Source organism: Lissotriton helveticus, chromosome 6 (assembly GCF_964261635.1).
Source record: "Lissotriton helveticus chromosome 6, aLisHel1.1, whole genome shotgun sequence".
Taxonomy (NCBI): Eukaryota; Metazoa; Chordata; class Amphibia; order Caudata; family Salamandridae; genus Lissotriton; species Lissotriton helveticus.
In genome coordinates, this window is record NC_136067.1 from 509,303,412 (window position 1) to 509,328,082 (window position 24,671).

The 24,671-nt window shown below is 45.3% G+C and overlaps 1 protein-coding gene across 1 annotated transcript in view; it reads left to right on the forward strand.

Annotated features, from left to right (window-relative positions):
• HCRTR2 (hypocretin receptor 2) overlaps positions 1–24,671 on the forward strand; it is a 1,670,131-nt gene that overhangs the window by 951,514 nt on the left and 693,946 nt on the right. Inside the window, exon 4 of the mRNA XM_078646799.1 lies at positions 2,179–2,294. Coding sequence (XP_078502925.1) covers positions 2,179–2,294 — 116 coding nt within the window. The remainder of the gene's footprint in view (positions 1–2,178; positions 2,295–24,671) is intronic.

Genomic DNA, 24,671 nt, shown 5'->3' on the forward strand with positions numbered 1-24,671 from the left:
ATTAAATGGCCATACACGGAGGGATCAGAATTCCAGCTAGAAGGAAAGAAAGTGAGAACGGCATGGACACCTTAAACTTGTTATGGGTCCTTATGACAGAGGGAAGAGCTGTGTCTACAAAAACAGCACTGATCTTGAAGAATATTAGAATACACATTCAAGCTGTTCACCACTTCTCGTTTAGAAAGAGCTGCATCTCATCAATAAGAACTGACAAAGCTAGTAGGTCTAGGATTTAAAATGTCAATCTAGTTTACACGGGCATGCAAATGCTTATGACACAACAGATTCAGATTAATGACCAGCAATCTTATAATGAGTTTCTATGAAACGAAAATCTCCTTTAAAGCCACCTGTGCACAAATAAAAATAGTACAATGTGGAAAAATACAACTCATCCAATCATTTTGAGAGTAAAACTAGGAAGGAAGGAAATCCATTGACTGACAAGCAGGCAACTGAGATAGACATCTAAGTCACCCACTCATGAGGAAGGGGCTGACCCAAAGCCCACTTAGGGGTCGATTCTGATCCGGTAAAAAGCGCTCCGAATCGTGGTACGGAGCGTTTTTTCTCCGTACGAATCGTACCTGTAAACGTCCCGTACATACGATGAAGTACGATTCGTACCAGAAGCCTTACTCCGTACGAGTCGTACAAGACACCGTACGACTCTAATCTCCGTACGATTCTCCCTCGGAACCCGCTGTACGCGGCATCTGTACGGCTTGTACACCGATCGTACATGGGGTACGGCTCGTACACCGATCGTACATGGGGTACGGCTCGTACACCGATCGTACAATGGGGGTACGGCTCATACACCGATTGTACAATGGGGGTACGGCTCGTACATCCCATGATCGCAGGGGTATGGTGCGTACCCCTGCGATTATGGGGGGTACGGACCGTACGGTGTGTATGTGTTTGTGTGCTTTTCCGTACGACTCGCCCTTACCTGACGTGGACCGTACGAATAGCGTCCTCATACCCCGGTCCGAATCGTACTCGTTGGGTCATACGGCATGTGTACGAGTCGTACGGTATGTGGACGAATCATACGGTTCACGGTTTCAGCCTTGCAATACGTACGGATTGCGACGATTCGGACGGATTCACGGAATACGGATCGTACTTCGCGACTCGGACGGACGGGTACGATTCGTACGGAGAGGGCTCCGGATACAAATCGTACGGATGTTTTTTTTCCCAAATCGGAATCGACCCCCTTAGTGTACATGGTATATTGGATGGAACAGGTCTGCCAACAGACAGTTACATTTGTTTGTAGCCCAGACCTTTTCATGCCACGGATGATGAAGGCCTTTCTATGGCATTTTCCTATCCTGTGGTGCAAATCCTGTTACTTATGCTATCTGTTTCTATGCCTGAAATATGTTCTCATGGCAAATTCTGCTTATTTTTACCAGAGGTCTGTGTTCCATAGTTTTTTTCCAAACATGGTTATAGATCTGAAGGATCTTCTTCATTGCTTCCTCTAATAGGGCCTTTTGTAATGTGGTTTTATGCAGTGACCCCCTCACTATTTTTGTGCCAATTGTATTTTTGTACAGGTTCCTATATTTGTGGCTAGGAAAGACTGACATCTTCATTTTCATTCTTCATGATTCCCTGGGCTTTTGTTCATGTTCCATCATTTGCTTTTGCACAGTTTTAACTATGTGCATGCTGGCTTATTTTCAACATGCACAATTATGGACATTAATAGAGTAAATCTATTCTGTGTCCTGGCCACTTATTTGCCCTGCTTTTTAACGCTTTGATGAGGCTTTTTGTGCACTTTAGATAAATGAAAATATAATCAGGTACTATGTACATGTGGACATTTTGCACATATATATTTTCTAAATGTCCATCGAAACGTATTGATACAATAAGAATGTTACGAAATCGATTCTATCTAATACAGACGTGCAATCTGTGATAGTGGGAAAGTGTACAGGATATGATTTTTTGGGTTCTTCCTGAAGGCAAACCTGAAAGTTATGAAAATTGTGAAACCTCGTAGATGAAACAGGTAATACTTCACTTTCTGATATCAGGGCATATCATTTCTAATTCACGTAGGTGACAAGAGAATGTAAAACGTATTACATTATGGCAGTGTATGCTGTTTGAAATTGACACTTGTGCAATTGTTTTTTTTTTTGCTTCTAGGTGAAATGTATCCAAAAGTGTATCACATATGTTTTTTTCTGATTACATATATGGCTCCTCTGTGTCTGATGATACTTGCCTACTTACAAATATTTCGTAAACTTTGGTGCCGACAGGTAAGATGTTACAAAATATATCAATGTTTGTGATTTAAACTAGAATGGGCAATGCAGTTACACAATTACATAGAATGAACTATGTGTTACTGTTACACCCGCTTTATAAGATTTTCACCCTGAATATTATTTGGTGATACAATGAAATCAATGTTTTTAATTTCTTATGGGGCATGCATTGACCTTATTGGATTCAGCACAGATGAAGAAACATTTGATGCCTAGCTTCTGTTCCTGTGTGGCTATATGTGTCTGTGAGGGAGCATTTGATGTTTTATTTGAGTGTAGAATCAGTTTTCAGATTTGTTTTTTTAACATATTTGAAATATTAGGTATTGACATTTAAATCAAATGTGGTTGGAGTGTGTGGGCTGATAATACCAGGCACTCCAATAAAATGTATGCTTTTAAACTGTTGTCACCCAGTCCTTCTCCACCCCCCAGTGCTAAACCCTTTTTTGGCTATTAGGTTTAGTGTGTCCTTAGGGTTCTATAACTTTTTCCACATAAGGAATCCACATCAAATTTGTGTCCTTTATTTCCAACATCTCGGAGATTCTAAAGGTGATAGGTAACAAGAGTTTGTGGATTTCCCTGGAGGGGACTGGGAAAATATGCATACATCTTGACTTTTTTGGGAAAAATAGGGAAAAGGTGCTTCAGATGAAAGTGTCTGTTTTTTCCCCAAAAAGTGACTTCAACAACATATTTTCTGTTCTAAAGTCACCATCTTCCCAGCTTTCTGGAACATGTAGAGCCAAATAAAAAACCTAAATTGTTACTATAGTTTTTACTCTTTTGAAAGAGGCAACCCATGGTTCCTATTTTGTATGCTCTCATCCACATCCACTTCCAGTTTGGAGTGAAAATCAGTGTGAAACCTACAGGTGGCCCTGAAAAGCAATAGATTTCTGAAAAGTAGACAAATTCCAAATTCGTTGTGTACTGAGTATAGACCAACTCACATTGTGAAATATGCAGAGTGAAATATGGATACCAAGGAATCCTATGTATTTCTGAAATTGACAAAAAATATGAGGTGTAGGAGCAGGGGTTATTTGTAAATCTCTGAATTTGTGAGTTTGTGAGTACCGCGCTAGCATATGGTTCAGAGTGTATTTTTCAAAATGTCTTCTTTCTTTCACACTAACAAACATTTGGAAGGCACAAATGCAGTGAAATCAAATTGCTAATAACACATGTGCTACTATTCCATGGGAGATGCGCAAAATGTTAAAACTCAGGATGTATGAGACCTAGTTGTAAGATTTTCTCCTCTTTATCAGAAAGGTTGATATTAGTCAGATTGATTACTGTTCCTTTTTCCTCTACGGTTACAGATTCCATTACTTTTTGCTTTTCGTAGAGGACACATTGTCGGCGCTTGGCCCCTTTCCGCCTCTGCTGCCTCTGCCTCTTCCTCTTGATTTGTTTACGTATGTTGCCTGAGGCCGTGGGCGGAGGTTGAACCTCCTCTCCACTTCTAAAAAAGCAAACTAATCGATCACAGAGGGTATCGTTTTGGACAGAGGACTGTTGCACGAGAAATTAGAAAAAATTGGAATAGATTAGCAGAGTATTAGAGCACCTCTTAAAAAATTAGTTTTAAGCTTTTGTCTTCATCATTTTTTATTTTGTGGGGAATGGTGGTTACACGTTTTTCACATTATTTTGATTTAAAAAGACAGTAATATTTTGTTATTTCGCCCACTTGGGCTGAACAAAACCCAGTGCCAAGCAAATGTTTAAACTATGCAGAACGAATGAGTAAATACCCACTTAGGTAAGATGTGGAATTAATATGCTCTCTTTTTTTTAAAACAAGTGCACTCCTGATAATAAAAAGAACCCCGCTTTTATTAGCGTTGTGGAAGCTTTTAAAATTGTGTACTGCGCATAAAGTTTTATGGAAAGCTTTCTTCCTGTAAATCAGAAAGAGCATGATGGCGGCGCCAGTGTTATTATTTCGCAAACAGAGCTTTATCCAGCATCTGCACGTTTTAAATGTGACTGTGTTAACACTTGCAGGCTACATTTAAATTTGTAAATACTTATGTTTGGTTAACTTGGTAAAGTGATCAGTTGATATAGCTGTGAGTTGTGCTTTGAACTACTAATCTTTTTTCGTGCACTCTGCATTTCTAGTAATGTCATGTGACAACGTGGAGAATCAAAGTGTTTAAAAATGGCAGTATTATGAATGGGAAAACTATTGGTGAACAAGCCGGCTGCGCCGGCGAAACGCGTCCTTTTCAGCTGCACCATTAAAAACTTTTTGGCCAGCACATAGCATCATGGACCCTTACTTTGTGAGTCAATCAATCAATCAATCAATCAAGCATTTATATAGCGCACTACTCACCCAGAGGGTCTCAAGGCGCTAGGGGAGGGGGGTCCGCTACTGCTCGAACAGCCAGGTCTTGAGTTGCTTCCTGAAGGCGAGGTGGTCCTGGGTCAGGCGGAGGTGGGTCGGGAGGGAGTTCCATGTCTTGGCGGCGAGGTAGGAGAAGGACCGTCCCCCTGTGGTGGCTCTCCGGATGTGGGGGACGGCGGCGAGGGCGTGGCTGGTTGATCGAGGCTGGCGTTTGGGGGCGTAGAAGTTGAGGCGGCTGTTGAGGTATCCCAGGCCTTGGTTGTGTAGGGCTTTGTGTGCGTGGGTGAGGAGACGGAAGGTGATCCTCTTGTTGACCGGGTGCCAGTGCAGGTCTCTCAGGTGTCTGGAGATGTGGCTGCGACGGGGGATGTCCAGGATGAGTCGTGCTGAGGCGTTCTGGATCCGCCGGAGTCTCTTCTGGAGTTTGGCGGTGGTTCCGGCATAGAGGGAGTTGCCGTAGTCCAGACGGCTGGTGACGAGGGCCTGGGTGACCATCTTCCTGGTCTCGGTGGGGATCCACCGGAAGATCATCTTACGTAGCATGCGCAGGATGTTGAAGCACGACGAGGAGACGGCGTTGACTTGTCTGGTCATGGAGAGGGAGGAGTCCAGGATGAAGCCCAGGTTGCGTGCGTGGTCTGTTGGTTTGGGTGCGCTGCCTAGGGCGGGGGGCAACCAGGAGTCGTCCCAGGCGGAGGGTGAGGATCCCAGGATGAGGACTTCCGTCTTGTCCGAGTTCAGTTTCAGGCGGCTGTTCTTCATCCATTCGGCTACCTCTTGCATCCCTTCGTGAAGGTTGGCTCTTGCGGTGGCGGGGTCGTTGGTGAGGGAGAGGATCAGCTGGGTGTCGTCGGCGTAGGAGATGATGTTGAGGTTGTGCTGGCGTGCGATGTCTGCGAGGGGGCTCATGTAGACGTTGAAGAGGGTTGGACTGAGCGAGGAGCCCTGAGGAACGCCGCAGATGACTTCGGTGGCTTCAGATCTGAACGGGGGGAGGCGGACTCTCTGTGTCCTTCCGGCGAGGAAGGAGATAATCCACTCCAGTGCCTTCTCCTGGATTCCGATGTTGCTGGGGCGCTGCACTAGAGTACGTTGGCAGACAGTGTCGAAGGCCGCGGAGAGGTCTAGGAGGATGAGGGCTGCTGTTTCTCCGATGTCTAGTAGGGCTCGGATGTCATCGGTGGCTGCGATCAGGGCGGTCTCGGTGCTGTGGTTGGCCCGGAAGCCAGACTGCGAGAGGTCGAGGGATCCGTTCGTTTCGAGGAAGGCGGCCAGCTGCTTGTTGACGGTCTTCTCGATGACTTTTGCAGGGAACGGGAGCAGCGAGATGGGGCGGTAGTTCTTGAGGTCGGTGGGGTCGGCCGATGGCTTCTTTAGTAGAGCGCTGAGTTCGGCGTGCTTCCAGCTCTCCGGGAAGGTAGCGTTGTCGAAGGAGGTGTTGATGATGTCCCGCAGGTGGGGTGCGATGACAGCGTCGGCCTTGTTGAAGACGTGGTGAGGGCAGGGGTCGGTCGGAGATCCGGAATGGATGGAGTTCATCGTGCGGACGGTGTCTTCGGTGCTGATCGGGGTCCGGCGTGGAGGGTGGTGGTGGGGGGCGGTGGTTCGGTCGTGGCGTGCGTCGGTTGAGTGCTGAAGCTGTTGTGTATGTCCGCGATCTTGTTGTGGAAGTAGGCGGCGAGGGAGTTGCAGAGGTCTTGCGAAGGGGTGATGTCGTTGTTTCCGGCGTTGGTGTTGGAGAGCTCTTTAACGATGTTGAAGAGTTCCTTGCTGTTGTGTGCGTTGTTGTCCAGTCGTTCCTTGAATGCAGTTTTCTTGGTGGCGTGGATAAGTTGATGGTGTTTTCGGGTGGCGAGCTTGAGGGCAGTCATGTTGTCCGGTGTCGGGTCTCTGCGCCAGGTTCTCTCGAGGGCTCGGCAGTTCTTCTTGGAGCTCTTGAGTTCGTCGGTGAACCACGGGGCTTTCTTGCTGCTGGGTCTGCTAGGCGGGGTCCTCAGGGGGGCGAGGTCGTCTGCGCAGACGCTGATCCACTTCGTGAGGTTGGTGGCCGCTTGGCTGGGGTTCGTAGCGCTGGTGGGAGGGTTCTTGCTCAGGGAAGTCGCGAGCTGGTCGGCTGTGATCTTGTTCCAGCTTCTGCGTGCAACCTGTTGCTGGTGGTGGTGGATCGTGGTCCTTCTGAAGCTGAAGTGGACGCAGCTGTGGTCCGTCCAGTGGAGTCTGGTGGCGTGGCTGAAGGTGATGTCCTTGCTGGATGAGAAGACGGGGTCGAGTGTGTGTCTGGCGTAGTGGGTGGGGGTGGTCATCAGCTGCTTGAGTCCAAGGTTGGCGAGGTTGTCCAGCAGGGTGGCGGTGTTGCGGTCGTTGTTGTTCTCCAGGTGGAAGTTGAGGTCCCCGAGGAGGATGTAGTCAGCGGAGGGGAGGGCGTGTGGGCTGATGAAGTCGGCGATGTCTTTGCTGAATTGTGTGCGTGGTCCCGGGGGTCTGTAGATGAGGGTGCCTCTGAGAGTGGTCTTGAGGTTAACGTGGACCTAGAAGTGCAGGTGCTCGGCGGGTGCGAGGGTGTCTTCGGTGTTGGTCGTGATGCGGATGGTGTCCTTGTGGATGATGGCGATGCCTCCTCCGGTCTGGTTGATGCGGTCCCTTCGGATGATCTTGTAGCCGTCTGGGGTGGCGATGGCGATGTCGGGCGCTGAGGAGGCGTTCATCCAGGTTTCCGTGAGGAAGGCGACGTCTGGTGAAGTTGTGTCGAGCAGGTTCCAAAGCTCGATGGCGTGTCTGTGGACGGAGCGGGTGTTGAGCAGGATGCATTTCAGGTGGCTGCTGCTGTTGCTCGTCTTGGTCTTGGTCGGTGCTGGAGTAGTGCAGGTCCGGATGCAGGTGAACTTGCAGGAGTGGCAGCAGAAGGGTCCGTGGGTGTGTCTCGGGGAAGCTCTGTAGCAGCCCTGGAATCGGCCGGCGTTGAGTGCGTTGAGTTAGGTAGAGCTGTAGGTCCGGCGGGGGGGCTGGCGGCTACGGGGGCCAGGGGGTCTGGCACTGGGCGCGGTCCAGGCGCGGACGGGCGCAGACGGGCTTGCCTTTGACGCGCCTTCGGCGCACAATCGGCGCACCCGCTGCGGGTTCGCACGGTCGCCATTTATGGCGAAATGCACGGAGGGCGGAGCAGCTGGGAGGCGGGAGCGGGGAGGAAGGGGGCGTGTCAGCACTTCCGGTGGCAGGAAGCGGGAGGCGGGGAGCGGGCGCGCAGGGGACAGCAGCACAGGGGGGGACAGAGAGGCAAACACAGGCAGACAGGAATGAAAATACAGAGCAAGTTAAATTACAAGCAAAATACAATTACAGCACAATTTAAAGGAAGGAGCGCAATGCAGGGGTGCGGGTACGAAGATCGTCGGCGGGGGGCGTGGCCCGAAGGCGGGAGGCTCAGCGAGGTTGAGAGAAGCGGCAGGCGGGGGCACACGCGACAGCTGGTGGCTGTGCGGCGCGGGGGTGTCCTATGAATAGGTCACACTCACCTGCGTCGCACGGTCGCCATTTATGGCCAAGTGCAGGGAGGGCGGAGCAGCTGGGAGGCGGGAGCGGGGAGGAAGGGGGCGTGTCAGCACTTCCGGCGGCGGGAAGCGGGAGGCGGGGAGCGGGCGCGCAGGGGACAGCAGCACAGGGGGGGACAGAGAGGCAAACACAGGCAGACAGGAATGAAAATACAGAGCAAGTTAAATTACAAGCAAAATACAATTACAGCACAATTTAAAGGAAGGAGCGCAATGCAGGGGTGGGGGGCGTGGCCCGAAGGCGGGAGGCTCAGCGAGGCTGAGAGAAGTGGCAGGCGGGGGCACACGCGACAGCTGGTGGCTGTGCGGCGCGGGGGTGTCCTATGAATGGGGAGAAGGTTGATATATATATATATATATATATATACATACATATATATATACATACATATATATATATATATATATTACCTACTGGCGGTCGCCAGTAGGTATATATAGTTAGGATTTTTTTGAATAGGGATTTCTGAAAATTCTATGTTGAATAACTTTGGCGTTGATGGACGGAATTGGCTGAAATTTTCAGGAAAATGCCACATTCTGTTTCTGAGCGTCCCCTGAAAGTTTGGGGGGGTTTTTTCAAGCGGGGGCCAAGAAAAAAGGGGGGTCCCAAAACGTGTTTTTAACATTGAGTTTTCCATAGGGCGGTTGGACTCACTTTTAGCTCGAACGGCTGAATGGATTTCTATGAAACTTGGCAAAATTGTAGAGACTGTTTGCCCGATGTGCCTTTGCTAGGTCTCAAGATATGTGCTCCAGTGGATTTTGAGAAATTAACGTTCAAAAAAATATATATATCTGTGACAGCGTCCCGGTTGTTGTGTTGTGTGGGTGATGTAAGTACCAACATGTAGGTACCAATGAAGAGTCTAAAATTCAATGTACACCGTTTCCTCTGTAGATATTTTGTATGCTCTAATATGGGTTATTTAAATGTAAATGTGTGGAAAAGCACTTCATGCTTTAAAGCAATTGTATTTTTGAACTGATTGTTCTTTCCTCTTAGTCCTCCTCTTTGTTTTTTTTCCCCACACTCTTCTTCAGCATGATAGTTGATAAATTCGTTCCCTCAAAAAATATATACATAAAAAAATTATATTAAATACATATAAAATATATTTTTCCTTTAAAAGAAGAATACATTTTACAGCTTTTGATATTTGCTATTAAAAAACCATTGAAATTCACTGAAAAAAACATAGGTTATAGACCATATATAGTTAGGAATTAGCATTTACAAAACCTTGAAAATTCACTGAAAAAACCATAGGTTATAGACCATATATAGTTAGGAATTAGCATTTACAAAACCTTATTTTACTCACACAAAACCATTGAAATTCGCATATATAGTTAGTTGCACTAACTATATATCGCGCACCCGCAATCCACTGCTGATCATGTCACATATTACATCATTCATGACATGGTCATGAAGCAAATACAGACTGAGGCGAGAGTGGAAAGTCGTAGAGCCAGGCAGGAAAGCAAAAAGATACAAGGATCTCTCCGCAAAGTGAATAAGTTATACGCAGATTTGTCGGGGAGAGTCACAGAGGTGGAAGAAAGAACCGGCTTGCTAGAGGATGAGATGAAGAAATGGCAGGAGTCAAGGCAGGAGCAAGAGAAGACTACATCAGACGTCCTGTGGAAATTGGAAGGATTTGAAAATAGACAGCGCAGAAACAATATCAGACTCTTGGGTATTGCGGAGGGGAAAGAGGGGCAGGATGTGAGAGCATACGTTATTGAGCTACTTAAGGGTGGGCTTCCTGGCACAGAAGGTTGGAACTGGGAGTCGGAGGTACAGCGCGCGCATAGATTTCCATTCACACAGAGAAAAGGGAATATATCAGGCAAACCTAGAGCGATACTTATTTACGTTGGTAATTATCTGTTGAGAGAGGAGATAATGGCAAAGGCAAAACCACAGGCTAAGTGTAGGTATAAAGATGTCGAGTTCTTTGCGAGGCCTGACTTCTGCCACACAACTGTAGAAAGGAGGTGGAGATTGCGGGAGTTGATTGCGCCCTTTCAGAAAATGGGATGTGAGGCATACCTGATGTTCCCTAGTAGGCTAAAAGTGGTAAGGGATGGACAGTTTAAAATTTTTGACTCTGAAATTAAAGCTCAGGAGTTTTTGATATGGCTGAAAGATAAAAGCCCACAGTCCCAGACGCAGGCTGATAAAGAGCGAGTGGTAGCCCTGGTGGCGCAAGGAAACAAGAAGCTGTAAAAGTACACAAAATTGATGAGAAGTACAAATGATCATAGTAAAGTAAGCTAGGAATTTGTATATATATAGGTTATTTTCATCTTGTTTGCATAGGTTGGTATTAAGAAAGGGGGAGTGTGGGATACGGTGTTCCCAGATAGTCACAGCTGCCACACATAGGTCCGATGGACCTATTTGCCAGTAGGGGGGGGTGGGACAGTCAGGGTGGGAACTCAGGGGGGGGAGGGCAAGGGAGGGGTGAGGAACAAAAATTCTGGAGATATTGTAAAGGAACAAAGAAAGTAAGTCAGAAGACAATGACTAATAAAAAAAAATGGTATGATTTTTATATGGCTGCTAGCTCATCATGTATAAGGTTTGTGTTGTGTATCGATATAAGAAATGTTGACTCATTTAATAATCCAGAATGAATACTCGAATAATGACATGGAATGTCTGCGGGTTAAATGACAGACAAAAGAGACAGAAGGTGCCTATTTTAATTAAGAGTCTTAGACTAGATTTCCTAATATTGCAAGAAACACATATTCAGGTGTCTGAAATTCATCTGCTTGAACAACTGGGACTTTCTTTGTTAGCGTATTCAAGACAGGGGTCTAGGAACAGGGGAGTGGCAGTGTTAGCAAGACAGAGAGACATCACTACTAGGAAAAAATGGGAGGATGTATGGGGGAGATGGGCTCTGATAGAATGCCTGGTAGGAGAACAATGGGTAACTCTTGGTTCTATATACGGGTCTACAGGGGACGATGCGGACATTTTTGAACAGGTTGATATAGAGTTGGCAACTTGGGCCCCATATGTAGTAATAGGAGGGGATTTTAACATCAATGGAGCAGGAGGTTTGGGATTAGGGTTAGGACCCCCAGTTAAATACCAAGGAAAGAAAAAAAGAGTGTTTCAAGCAGTTTGTTTACTAGCCAGAAATAATGGGTTGCTGGACGTTTGGGACACACTCAAACCAGGAGAGGATGGATACACATACTATTCTGCACCGCATAAAGTAAGTTCAAGATTAGACTACTTTCTGGTTAGTAACCAGGGTGTTGAAGGCGCACATATTGAGAGATTGCCAAGATTATTGGCGGATCATAACCCCCTGATCATAAATCTAAAAGGATTATCATCGGCAAGGGGGGGGGTCGGCCTGGACTTTTAAAAGAGCACTGTTGGAAGATGAGGCATATATTCAACACATGAAAATTTGGATAACTGAATACCTGACAATAAATAGAGATACAGCAACTGTAGGTATGGTCTGGGATAGTTTTAAGGCCGGGGTGAGGGGAGAAACTATAAGTTTTGGAGCAAGGAAAAGGAAGCAGGAACAAGAGAGAAGTCAGGCTTTAAAAAGGGAGATATTATTAGCTGAGGCAGAAGTGAGTAAAGGTCTAGATTCACCTAATATTAATGGATCTGTGCCAAACCCTGCTATAGTTAAGTTAGCGAAATTGAGAATGGAAGCAGAAGAATATATAACAGCAAAGGCAGCAAAACAATATGTGACTAATAGGGAAAAATGCTATGAGTTGAGTGATCGAGTAGGTAGGATGCTAGCAGTCAGAGCAAGGCAAAAGGCATTGATTGGCGAGATAAAGGCAATAAAAGACAGTTCGGGAAAGGTGGTAACGAGTGTGCATCAAATCAGAGAAGTCTTTAGGAAATTTTATACAAATCTATATCAAGAAAGCGATGTAACAGATTCTGGAGAGATAGCGGCATACTTGAATGACTATGCAGGGGTGGAATTGGATGAATCAGAGAGAAAGAGACTAGACAATCCGGTAGATCAACAGGAGATAGGAAGTGCTCTGAGGAATCTCCCATCTGGCAAAGCAGCTGGGCCGGATAGGATCCCGCTAGAATTCTATAAGGTATTTTGGGAAGAGATAGGGAAGGATATGGTATCTACAATGCAACAGGCACAGAGGGGTTCATCAATACCGAATTCTTGGTCCGGAGCAGAAATAGTTGTCATTTTAAAGAAAGGAAAGGCTCCCACAGACCCGGGCTCATACAGACCAATTACGCTAATAAACACCGATACAAAGATCTACTCAAAGGCATTGGCAATAAGATTCGCTAGCGTAATAACACCATTAGTTACTATTAGTCAGCATGGATTCATACCTGGGCGAGGAACCACGCATCATACACGGAAATTAATTACTCTTTTCGATAAAATGGAAGTTATGGGCGAACCACTGGCGGTTTTATTGTTAGATGCCGAGAAAGCATTTGACCGTGTATCCTGGGTGTACTTGTGGAGTGTCTTGGAAAGAGTGGGTTTTGGGAAAGGCTTTCTGACGGCAATAAAGACTTTGTACAGGGATCCGGTGGCCACGATAAGAATAAACTCGGGAATAACTGAACGAGTGATAATTAAAAGGGGTACTAGACAGGGCTGTCCGTGTTCCCCATTACTCTTTGCTATATATCTGGACCCGTTAATACGCAGAATGGAAGGGAATGGGAATATACCTCCAGTGGTTACGCCCAGGGGGGACTGCAAGATATTTGCTTATGCTGATGACGTGGCTGTTGTAACACCAGTACCCACAGAGGCTATCAGATATCTGGAAATGGAGGCTATAAAATTTGGAAAAGTGTCAGGCTATTCTTTAAATACTGGGAAAACACAGATTATAAAGAATAGTAAGGCAATGTGTCAAGATCCACGAGTGGTGCAGACAGGGACATACTTGGGTATAACGATCACTGCAGAGCTGGGAAAGGTAGTAGAACTAAATATAGATCCTATTATAAGGAAGGTGGGGAAAGATCTAGACAGACTCAATAATTTACACCTTACAATAGTCGGCAGAGTAAATATTATAAAGATGTTAATTTTGCCGAAATTTCTATATATTTTCAGGACAATTCCGTTATGGTTTGATAATTTCTGGTTTAAAAAGATTGAAGGAATGATTAATAAATTTATCTGGTCTAAAGGTAAAACTAGGAGAGCAGCAAGATTTATGGTACTACCAAGAGAGAGAGGTGGGTGGGCTTTACCGGACTTGAAACTCTATTATTGGGCAGCAGCCTTACAGTATATGGTTGGTTTAATAGGTGGAGCAGAAGCAGAAGGCGACGATGATTTAGGATCATTGGCAATATATGGTCTATTGTTGGGGGAAGAGGTAAAAAATATATTTTTGAAAAATTTTGACACTGCTTACTTCAAAAGGACACGATTTAAGACCATTTTGGGAGCTCATAAGATCTGGAAAGCTTTTACTAAGAAATATGGCTTGGGGAAAATCAATAGATATACGAGAATAAAAGATAATTCATTATTCCCTGAAGATATTTTTTCTGATCTAGTGTATATAGAATGGTATAGGAAGGGTATTATAAGAGTAGGGGATTTGATGGGCACACAGGGGATGAAACAATTTGTACAAATACAGGAGAAATATGATTTGGCAGCAAGGCATTTATTTAAATATCTTCAAGTAAGAAGTTTTTTGGTGAACAAAAGAGGGGGCCCGAGAGGATTTGAGAAGAACTCTATACTTGAGGCGATACATAACGGAGTAAACTGTACTATTAAAAGGTTTTATGCAGAGTTAATTGAAACAAAAGTGGGGGGAAAGTTGGTCGACTAAGTTGGATATAGAACTGGAATGTTTTAATTTGTCACTAGAATTGGGACAAAATATTTTGTGTTCTGCAACACTACAGGCTCAGCACTATAAAACTATTTACCGGTTGTATTATACTCCGGCAAAACTTGCACAATGGGGGGCGACCACTGGGATTAACTGCCCTAGATGTGGAAGTTTGCAGGCTGATGCAGTTCATATCTTCGCAACATGTCCATGTCTATCAATCTTATTGAATGAAATACAATTTTTTTTACGAAGAGCATTGAAAATAACTGTCAACTTAACCCCCACGATTGTGCTTTTGGGAGTGAACTCAGGCAATGCATATGGAGAGGGTTGCTATTTTATTTTTGTTGCAATGGCTGTTTTTAGATTATGTATTGCCTCAGCATGGCTTGATCAGGCACCACCAGTATTTCAACAATGGTTAGCTAAGGTTTTAAACATCTACAGTTTGGAAAAAGCAATATATTCTAGAAAAGGAAAGTATGGGAGGAGATTAGGATTGAAAATATGGGAGCCGATAGCAAAATGGAGAGAAGAAATATAATGTATATAATGTATATAATATATGGGTTTGTAATGTTTATTGTGGTAGGAGGGAGGACTCTTAAGTGTCTAGTAGGTAACAATGTGTCACATGTTCCTTTTCTATGGTTTGTTAATTTTAGGTGCCCCGCATGATTGGACTGATCAATTACTAATCTTAAGCTCTACCTGATGTATATGTTCCTCTATGTGTAATGTAATATAAGTAATTTTTTCCTTTTTTTTAGTGGATAAATCATTGAATGTATATAGTGATATGTTCCTCACCCCCGGTGCTGGGGGGAAAAATAATGTGTAAAAAAGTTGTTAATAAAAAGAATTAAAAAAAAAAAAAAAAAAAAACAAGTCCTAGATTGAAGACCTCAATGCACCAAAAAAAAAAAAAAAAAAAAAAAAAAAGAATGATCAAAGAGATGGCTGAGCTCTGCTTATGAAATAATATCTTCACTTTTGACCAGCAATTATATCCCCAGATATCTGGGACCAACATGGGCGTGTCATTTTTACCAAGTTATGCGAACCTCACAGTGGGCTGGTGGGAGAAGTCAGTAGCATGGAGGGAAGACATAGATGAATAATATTATGAAAAATGGTTTGGCCACGATTCATTGATGATCTTTTCATTATATGGAATGGAACATCTGAAGAATTCAGCCAATACATAAACCTCTTGAACAACAACGAAACAGGATTACTCTTCACGTATAACTCAAGCAAAACCAAGTTATAATTCTTGGATAATGAAGTATATCAAGAGGAAGGGAAATTGAAAACAACAACATACTGTAAGCCAACTGCGCGACCAGCAGTATATTACATGGCTCCAATTTCCATCCTGAACTCTTGATCAAAAGCATACCATAGAGTGAATTCTTACGTATGAAACAAAACTGCTCGGACAACAAGGATCTAGAATGCAAAATGAATGAAACTACAAAACAAATCTTGGTAAGAGGCTATAAACCTGCATACGTAAAAGCCGGAAGAAGAAAAGCATAACAAATCTATAGGGATCAGAACCTGCAACGCTCAAGGTAACAGAAGAATACAACAGAGGAAAATGCGGAAATAAGACTTATCTTGACATATAGCAAGGTAAACCATTCAATTTAAAAAATAATGAACACACATTGGAATGTGCTATTGAAGGATCCAGACATGAAAAGAAAGACAAACCCAGCATTACATACAGACTAGCCCCATCGATCAAGGATAAACTTGTACACATTCAGTATACGAAACTGAAAAGAAAATCATGGTTGACAGATTTCCAAATAGGATTAAAAAAAATACAAAAAATGCAAAGCTTGCCTGATAGGTGTAAATAAAAAAGAGATCATTGTCTTTAAAGGAAGAAAATATGTGAGCATGAATGTAGTATGTGTGCTATACAGATATATTGGTAGTACAAACTGCCAACTCAAAAAAAGAATCTTAGAACATATTTGTGTGATCCACAATAAAGATTGAACCTATGTCATAACTAAACATATGAAAATACATCAGAACCACAGCTGGCAGCAAATGAAATACTGGGGTTTGGCAACAATCCTGATAAATGAAGGAGGTGGAGAACGGATCAAGAAATTGAGACGTCTTCAATCAAGAATGATAATAAGGTTCCACAGCAAACAATCGGCCGATTTAAATGGGGATGAAGAATGACACATACATCTATAACTATGTATATAAAAATCACAAAAGGACAGCCTATAAAGGCAATCAGAGAAATATTTAAAACAAGATCAGTATCAAGGCCAAAGCTGGTCTAAGGGCACTGAGCCCAGTATATTTAAAGTTTAAATTGTCTTTGAAAAAACAGGAAAACCTGGGATGCCACCGTGATTATGAGGACAATTTTATTTATCCCAGGGCACTGAGCCCCTATTCACTCAATCGCCCGAGCAAGGGAATGTGCTATGCACTCAGAAAATGAAGAGCAAATACTGGAAAAAAGATAAATAATGCAAAGGGTTTCACAATGGACATTTTATATAGAACTTCATGCACTTTGTATTATATCACTTGAAAATGTAAACCACATCTCCCATAATGCATCATAATAGGCTGATTGGGTAAATGTGTATAAAAATACACGAAAGGTGGATCACCGCTAACTGTGATCAAGACCAAACTGGTTGAAAAGCATTGGTTTGTGAGTTTTTGAAGGTATTGGCTGTTATACACTGGATTAAATAAGCTTCCGAATCGAACCTCCTGCAGTGTGAGTAATCTTTTTTTGATGGATATATTTATATATTACCTACTGGCAGTCGACAGTAGGTAGTTATAGTTAGGACCTAGTTTCCATAGGAAATCTGCAATATTCTATTTGGAATAACGTTGGCGGCGGTCGACGAATCTTCACAAAATTCTCCAAGAAAATGGCCTGCTCCGCTCTGCTCCTTCCCCAAAAGTTTCGGGGTGATTTGTGAAGCGGGGGCCGAGAAAAAAGGGGGGTCCCATAACGTGTTTTCCCCATGCAATTTTCCATAGGGTTCTTTTAGTGAGGCTACGGCCCGAACTGCTGAACGGAATTACACCAAATTTGGCAAAAAGGTAGTGTTTGGTTCGCAAATTACGCTTTTTGTTAAATGATGTACCGTTCAGTAGTTTCTTAGAAAATCAAAAGTAAAATCATAGATATATCTATAGACGAAGTACCGTACGCTTACAGTGCGCGTACCTTCACGAGCACAAGCTTTATGCTAATTGGCTGTCAATACTCCAAACTAGGAAGTGTTGGCAGCCATATTGTGCCTCAGTAGAACCGAGGCACAAGAAAACAGAAAAACAAAGGCGCAAAACAAGAAAAGGGGGCAGGGTAGAAACACCCTGACCTCCTAGGCCTGCTCAGGGGGTCCCACAAGGACCCCCAAGGCCAAAAATAAAATGTAGGTACGCGTACCCTGTGAAAAAAAAAAACGGTCTGCTTTTTTCTCAATTTAGCCCCCGGTGGGACCAATTCCCGGGGGCAAAATAAAAAAAAGTGTGGGGCGGCCTCAATCCCCCCACACTGCCCCGGGGACTGCCACCCCGGTGCAAAGTAAGTATAATAGCGGGGTGGCACACGGCCCCCCGCAGCCCTGGGGACCGCCAACCCCCCGGGGCTTGGATATGAATGATGGGGGGCCTCTGAGCCATCCCCCGGGGCTTTGTTTTTTTAAATTAAAAAAAACCCTGTGTGGGGGGGCTCATGCGAATGCCATGCCACCCCCTCCACCATTAAAAATTAAAATATCAAAAAAGGCAGGCCCTGGGGAATGGGGTCCCCGGGGCCTTAAGGGGGCATAGGAGGGGGGATATGTAGCCTCCTCCACAAAAAATAATAGAAAAGTTGGCCATGCCCCGGGGGGTGGGGTCCCCGGGGTAGGAATTGGCGACAGGGGATGGTGTAATCAGGCCACACCCCTTTTTACACCTCTCTGCAACGCAGCCCCCTGGCGCATACTGGAGGTTCCTGGTCGGCTAGTTGGCCCCCAGGGACCTCCAGTATGCAAGGGGACTTAATCCCCCAACTTAGACACGCTACGGGGCGCGTTTGCACAGTGGTGCAGGTAGGGGGCCGGGCTTGAGGTGATATAAGTGCAAACATGCTCTGTGGCGTGTTTTAAGGTGGGGTATTAATTCCACTTCAATCCAGAGGTCCCCCAGGGGGCAACTAGTCCAACAGGTATCTCCAGTAAGTGCCACGGAGCTGCGTTGCAGAGTGTTGTAAAAAGGGGGCATGCCCTCTGAACACCTCTATGCAACACAGCTCCCTGGCGCATACTGGAGGTACCTGGTGGGCTAGTTGGCTCACAGGGGACCTCAGGATTGAAGAGAAATTAATTCCCCAAACTAAAACGCGCCACAGGGCGTGTTTGCACACATGTTACCTCAGGCCCCGCCCCCTTCCTTCACTATTGAGCAAAATATTCTAAAATCAGTCTAACTACGAATTCCGATTTACTCACCTGTTATCAGGAGAGACCTCAGTGCTGCATCTTTCAGCCTACTACTGATCCTGAAAAGTAATTCTAACCCTACCTACAGTAACTTGAATTTCCTTCCATAGGCTAACATTGATTGGTTTCACTTGGAAATTCTTCTAAGTGTGAAGTTTTGGAACTTTAAAAAATTCCTTTAAAATCAGCCGAACTACAAATTCCGATTTACTCACCTGTTATCTGAAAGAGACCTCAGTGCTGCATCTTTCAGCTCACTACTGTTACTGAAAAGTAAATTTAACTGTACTTACCAGTAACTTGCAATCGAAACACTCAGCGAGGGAAGATGTGAGGCACCCGCTGAGGAGGTTCTTATGGTTTAAGCACCGCGGGACCTGAAGAACTTTGGCCATCACTGCCGCGGAGAGGGAGTGCGTGCCTCACAAAATGGTGGCGCGCCTTCCTTGATACAGCCAACCTCGCTAAACCGCCTCAAGAGGTCCTGGAACCCGCGGCACTAACAGTGACAGACTTAGTGACAAAGGTACAGCATGGGCATGGTGCGCCAGTGGCAACAAAAGCACCCACTAATACCGACCGAGCGCGGCAATCCCCACCTCTGCCTGATCTTAAGATGGCGGCCCGCCTCGCTGATCGGCGTCGCTCTGAGCGCTCCGCGTCTGGTGCTTTAGTTCGGCTGCTGGATTCCCAAGTCGAGGGGCACATCTGAGGTGACCCATGCTTCTCTCACCTTTACATACCTAGAGCTGCTGCCGAGGGGCTACAGAGGGTCTGCTGTCTGGATCAACCACGCTGTTGCAGGTCCATCACCCGCTACCTGCTCTATCCACTAGGACGGAACCACTACTGCACATCTGGAGGCCACGAGTGTACACTGTACAACCTCATTTCTTGTACCTCCGCTAGAACCAAGTTCAGCCTGCAAGATGGACTTTCTGTGCTCTGGGGGCCCGTCTGACTGCTGAAAAGTGCCTGCCTCTACAGTCACATGTGCTGATGGTGCCCATTGCCCGCAGAGGTCCCCTAGGGGGCAACTAGTCCAACAGGTATCTCCAGTAAGTGCCACGGAGCTGCGTTGCAGAGTGTTGTAAAAAGGGGGCATGCCCTCTGAACACCTCAATGCAACACAGCTCCCTGGCGCATACTGGAGGTACCTGGTGGGCTAGTTGGCTCACAGGGGACCTCAGGATTGAAGAGGAATTAATTCCCCAAACTAAAACGCGCCACAGGGCGTGTTTGCACACATGTTACCTCAGGCCCCGCCCCCTTACTTCACTATTGAGCAAAATATTCTAAAATCAGTCTAACTACGAATTCCGATTTACTCACCTGTTATCAGGAGAGACCTCAGTGCTGCATCTTTCAGCCTACTACTGATCCTGAAAAGTAATTCTAACCCTACCTACAGTAACTTGAATTTCCTTCCATAGGCTAACATTGATTGGTTTCACTTGGAAATTCTTCTAAGTGTGAAGTTTTGGAACTTTAAAAAATTCCTTTAAAATCAGCCGAACTACAAATTCCGATTTACTCACCTGTTATCTGAAAGAGACCTCAGTGCTGCATCTTTCAGCTCACTACTGTTACTGAAAAGTAAATTTAACTGTACTTACCAGTAACTTGCAATTTCTTTCCATAGGATATTATTGACTGCTATATAAAATATATATAAATTTAAAAAATATAAAATAAAATAAATATATATATTAAAATGTTAATATTTTTAAAAACATTTATTTAAAATGTATATTAAAAATATGTAATGTAATCTAAAAAATAAAATATCTAAAAATAAATACTTTAAACAATGTAGTAAATTAGTATAAAAAAAATATAACAATTAATACATTTAAAAATGATCATTTACAAAACCTTTGAAATTCACCCAAAAAAACCATAGGTTTCAGCCAAGTTATAGTTAGGAATTAGCATTTAAAACACCTTAGAAATTCATTGAAAAAAACAGGTTTCAGCCACGTTCTAGTGAAGAATTAGCTTTTAAAAAACCTTAGAAATTCACAGAAAAAAACATAGGTTTCACACATGTCATCAGTGGTGTCATTTGAGATGTCATGAGTGATGTCATGAGTGATGTAATATGTGACATCATCAGCAGTGCATTGCGGGCGCGCGAGTTATAGTTAGCTGAACTAACTATAACGTGGGAATTTCAATGGTTTTGAATGAGTGAAATATCCAGCTAACTATAACATGTGTGAAACCTATGTTTTTTTCAGTGAAAAAAAAAATATATATATATATTGTTTCCAATTTGTGCTTGTTCAGAAACGCACTCAGCAGTAGATTAGTTAAAAAGCAAACCAGCACTGTCCGTACGAATGTCTATTCTTGCCGTACACGTTTTAGGGGTTCTGCACCTTGATCGCAGGCATCCATGTTGCAGCACAGCAGTAATGAAAAGACTTGGTTTATCTGCATGTTAATTTATAGTAATGCCCTCTAGTGTGCTCCATCAGTAAATTCAACTTGTTTTGCATGCTGGTATTTATAGTGTCTTTTCATTTGTTACCTTGAACAGGTGCAGTGCTCAAACAAGTTATTCATTATTTTTCATCTCCTTCCAGTGGGCCTCTAAATCACATTATGTCCCTGATTTTCACTTGTCTACTGTTCCACAACTGAGCTCGTAAGATTCCAAGCTCTTGCGGCTCCCTACTCACTTCAGGGATGTTGCAGTTTTTACGGCTGGACTGACATCATTTTAACATTGCTTCCAATTTGTCCACGTTCGATAATGCACTCAGCAGTAGATTAGTTCAAAAGTAAGCCGGCACTTTGCGCATGAATGTCTATTCTTGCCTTACGCGTTTCGGTTCTTCTAAACCTTGATCACAGGCACTTTTATTAAACATATATAAATTTGGGGGCATGGCCGGGTAAGATGGCCGATTGGACTTAATCCGTCTTGGCTCCCGGTCCACGAGCGCTTACTGCGATGAGAAGTGCGGCCACAGGTTTCTAGATCCAGCGCAATCAAAACACTCAGCGAGGGAAGATGTGAGGCACCCGCTGAGGAGGTTCTTATGGTTTAAGCACCGCGGGACCTGAAGAACTTTGGCCATCACTGCCGCGGAGAGGGAGTGCGTGCCTCACAAAATGGTGGCGCGCCTTCCTTGATACAGCCAACCTCGCTAAACCGCCTCAAGAGGTTCTGGAACCCGCGGCACTAACAGTGACAGACTTAGTGACAAAGGTACAGCATGGGCATGGTGCGCCAGTGGCAACAAAAGCACCCACTAATACCGACCGAGCGCGGCAATCCCCACCTCTGCCTGATCTTAAGATGGCGGCCCGCCTCGCTGATCGGCGTCGCTCTGAGCGCTCCGCGTCTGGTGCTTTAGTTCGGCTGCTGGATTCCCAAGTCGAGGGGCACATCTGAGGTGACCCATGCTTCTCTCACCTTTACATACCTAGAGCTGCTGCCGAGGGGCTACAGAGGGTCTGCTGTCTGGATACCCTACGCTGTTGCAGGTCCATCACCTGCTACCTGTGGAGAAGTGTGGCTCAATGGTTAGAGCAGGCAGACCTTGATGCAGAGCTCTGGCCAGGGACCAGGGTTCGATTCCCACCTCGGCGGGTCTCCGGCTCATTAATTCCCCTGACTGGATATTCTCGCCTCACTGCCTGTTCTGATCATGGGTCCCACGCTGCAACTCTGGGCAATAGCTTGCTTAGTCTCCACAACGGCCCCAAAAGCGCTGGGATGCCTGGCTGCACCTCGGGGGTGCCCAGGAGTGGACATTTCCCAGGAAAGCCAGGAAGGGTTCCTAAGCGGTATACGGACAGCGCCGGGACACCTCCGGTGGAGGTAGCTGTGCGCTTTACAAATTCCGACATTTACATTTACATTTACCTGCTCTATGCACTAGGACGGAACCACTACTGCACATCTGGAGGCCACGAGTGTACACTGTACGACCTCATTTCTTGTACCTCCGCTAGAACCAAGTTCAGCCTGCAAGATGGACTTTCTGTGCTCTGGGGGCCCGTCTGACTGCTGAAAAGTGCCTGCCTCTACAGTCACATGTGCTGATGGTGCCCATTGCCCGCTGATGGTTGGCTGGGGCATCTGGCTGTCCTCAATTTTTCTTCATTTACTCTGCGGTGTTAACCTGGGCCAGCGCTTGATTCGTGGAGTCTAACGTTATCCTATGACATCCTTCAGTCACCATTCAACTCCTGCCAGCTCTGGCTCGCTCACACAGCCCCACAGGTTTTAGCCCTATGTCGCCTAAGAAATCAACAGTCAAGTCATCGGCTAAACTTTCGGACTTCTTCGCCACAGCGGAAAAACATTCCACGCTACGGGGTGAGGTGGGTGCTTCAGCAATGGCACTCACAAAGACTAACCTACTGGCTCTGTTTAAAGACTTTAAAGCAGAGTTGCACACTGACATTAGTCAGGATATCAAAGCATCTATAGATCGACTGCGATCAGATCTGATGGATCGCTCAACCTCCCTCCAGCAGGATGTTGATTCCGTGGGCACCAGAGTCCTCGATCTGGAATCGCACCAACAGGAGCTGCACCATCTCACTACTGAGCTACGAGAAGATGTCCGCTTCCTCAAGGACCAGCTACAACAGGTACATCTTAAGGCGGGCGACCTTGAAAACAGGGCACAAAGGGAGAATCTATGCATAAGGGACTTGGAGGAGGGCGCGGAGGGTCCTGATCTGGAAGCCTTCCTGGTGGGGCTTTTCTCAGAAGTCCTAGGCCCTGGGGAGGGGTCTTTGGACCTGCTGTCCCCCTGTGGTTCCTACGGGCTCTTCCAGGCCTCGCAGTGGGACTACTGTGGTTGTCTATGCTGTTTATTTAGTTACAATGGTTCTTTTCTGTTTCGGGGTTGTGGTGTGGGCGTGGGTGGGTTGTGGTGGTGGCCTTTCTATAAGTGTGGTCAGACGGAAGTTTGACTACTGGTCTAACATAACAATTGGGAGTAGATGTTACACGGCCTATGGGGAGGGGTTTGGGTGGAGATTCTTGAAGGGCAGGCAACACTTCTGGCGCTGTGTAGGATTCTGTTTCTGTCATGATACCGATTGTCATTGGAACTTGGAATTTAAAGGGCCTCAACTCTCCCCAGAAACGCCATAAGGTGTGGAAATATATTACTGATAATCATCTTGATGTAGTGGCTCTACAGGAAACACATCCAGCCAGGGCCGAAGACACACGTCTTAAACACAAACAATTCCCACTCATATATAAATCCTCAGCACACACTCAAGATAAAATTGGATAGAGCGTACCGAGTGGGGTCGCTGTCACACGGAGAGAAAAGGCGGCCACACGACGTCCTCGCAAAATTCCACTCCTTTAAGGTCAATGAGGCAGTTCTCCAAGCTGCCAGAATGAAGGACTCCCTCTCATTCCAGAACCATTCCTGCACCATCTTCCAGGATGTCTCTCTGGCCACTCTTTCACGGAGGCAACTTCTCAGGCCTATCACCACTAAACTTTGTGAATATAAAATTCGATACCGGTGGACTTATCCTTTTGGGTTCTCCTTTGAGTATCAGAACAAACGGCGCCAAATTCATGACTTATAGGAGGGAATGGAGTTGTTGGTCCTTCCTTCAGAAGAGGACACTCCTTCACACAGCAAGACTGGAGAACCTTTCTGAGGTTCAACTTTAGCTTCGTCGTGGACTACCGGATCACTCCCCTGGTGTATGGGCTGCGCAAATGTATCTTTACATGATGGTTGAGCCCCGCTGCGCCTCTGGCAGCACCTAGGGACACACACCAAGGGAGGGCTCTGCCTTGGAATGTCGCGGATTTGGTATGCATAGTTCAACACACACTCTTGACTATCCCCGCATCAGTCGTATGCTCAAGTGGTGAGAGATCGGGGCCAGGAGGCTTGTAGGGGTAAGGCCAATGTTACTTTGCCTATTCTCGCTACTTCACTTTTCTAGCAAGAGAGATCAGCACGGACTGCAGGTACTTTATGAGAATTAATTACAACTTTATATATTTCTCCTACTTGCCTGATCGATGCGCCTCGGCTTATCTAGTCATAGTCTTGCTCCTGGGGTGGTCCTTTGGGGCTTTCCTCCTAGCCTCACAAATATGATTGTGTAA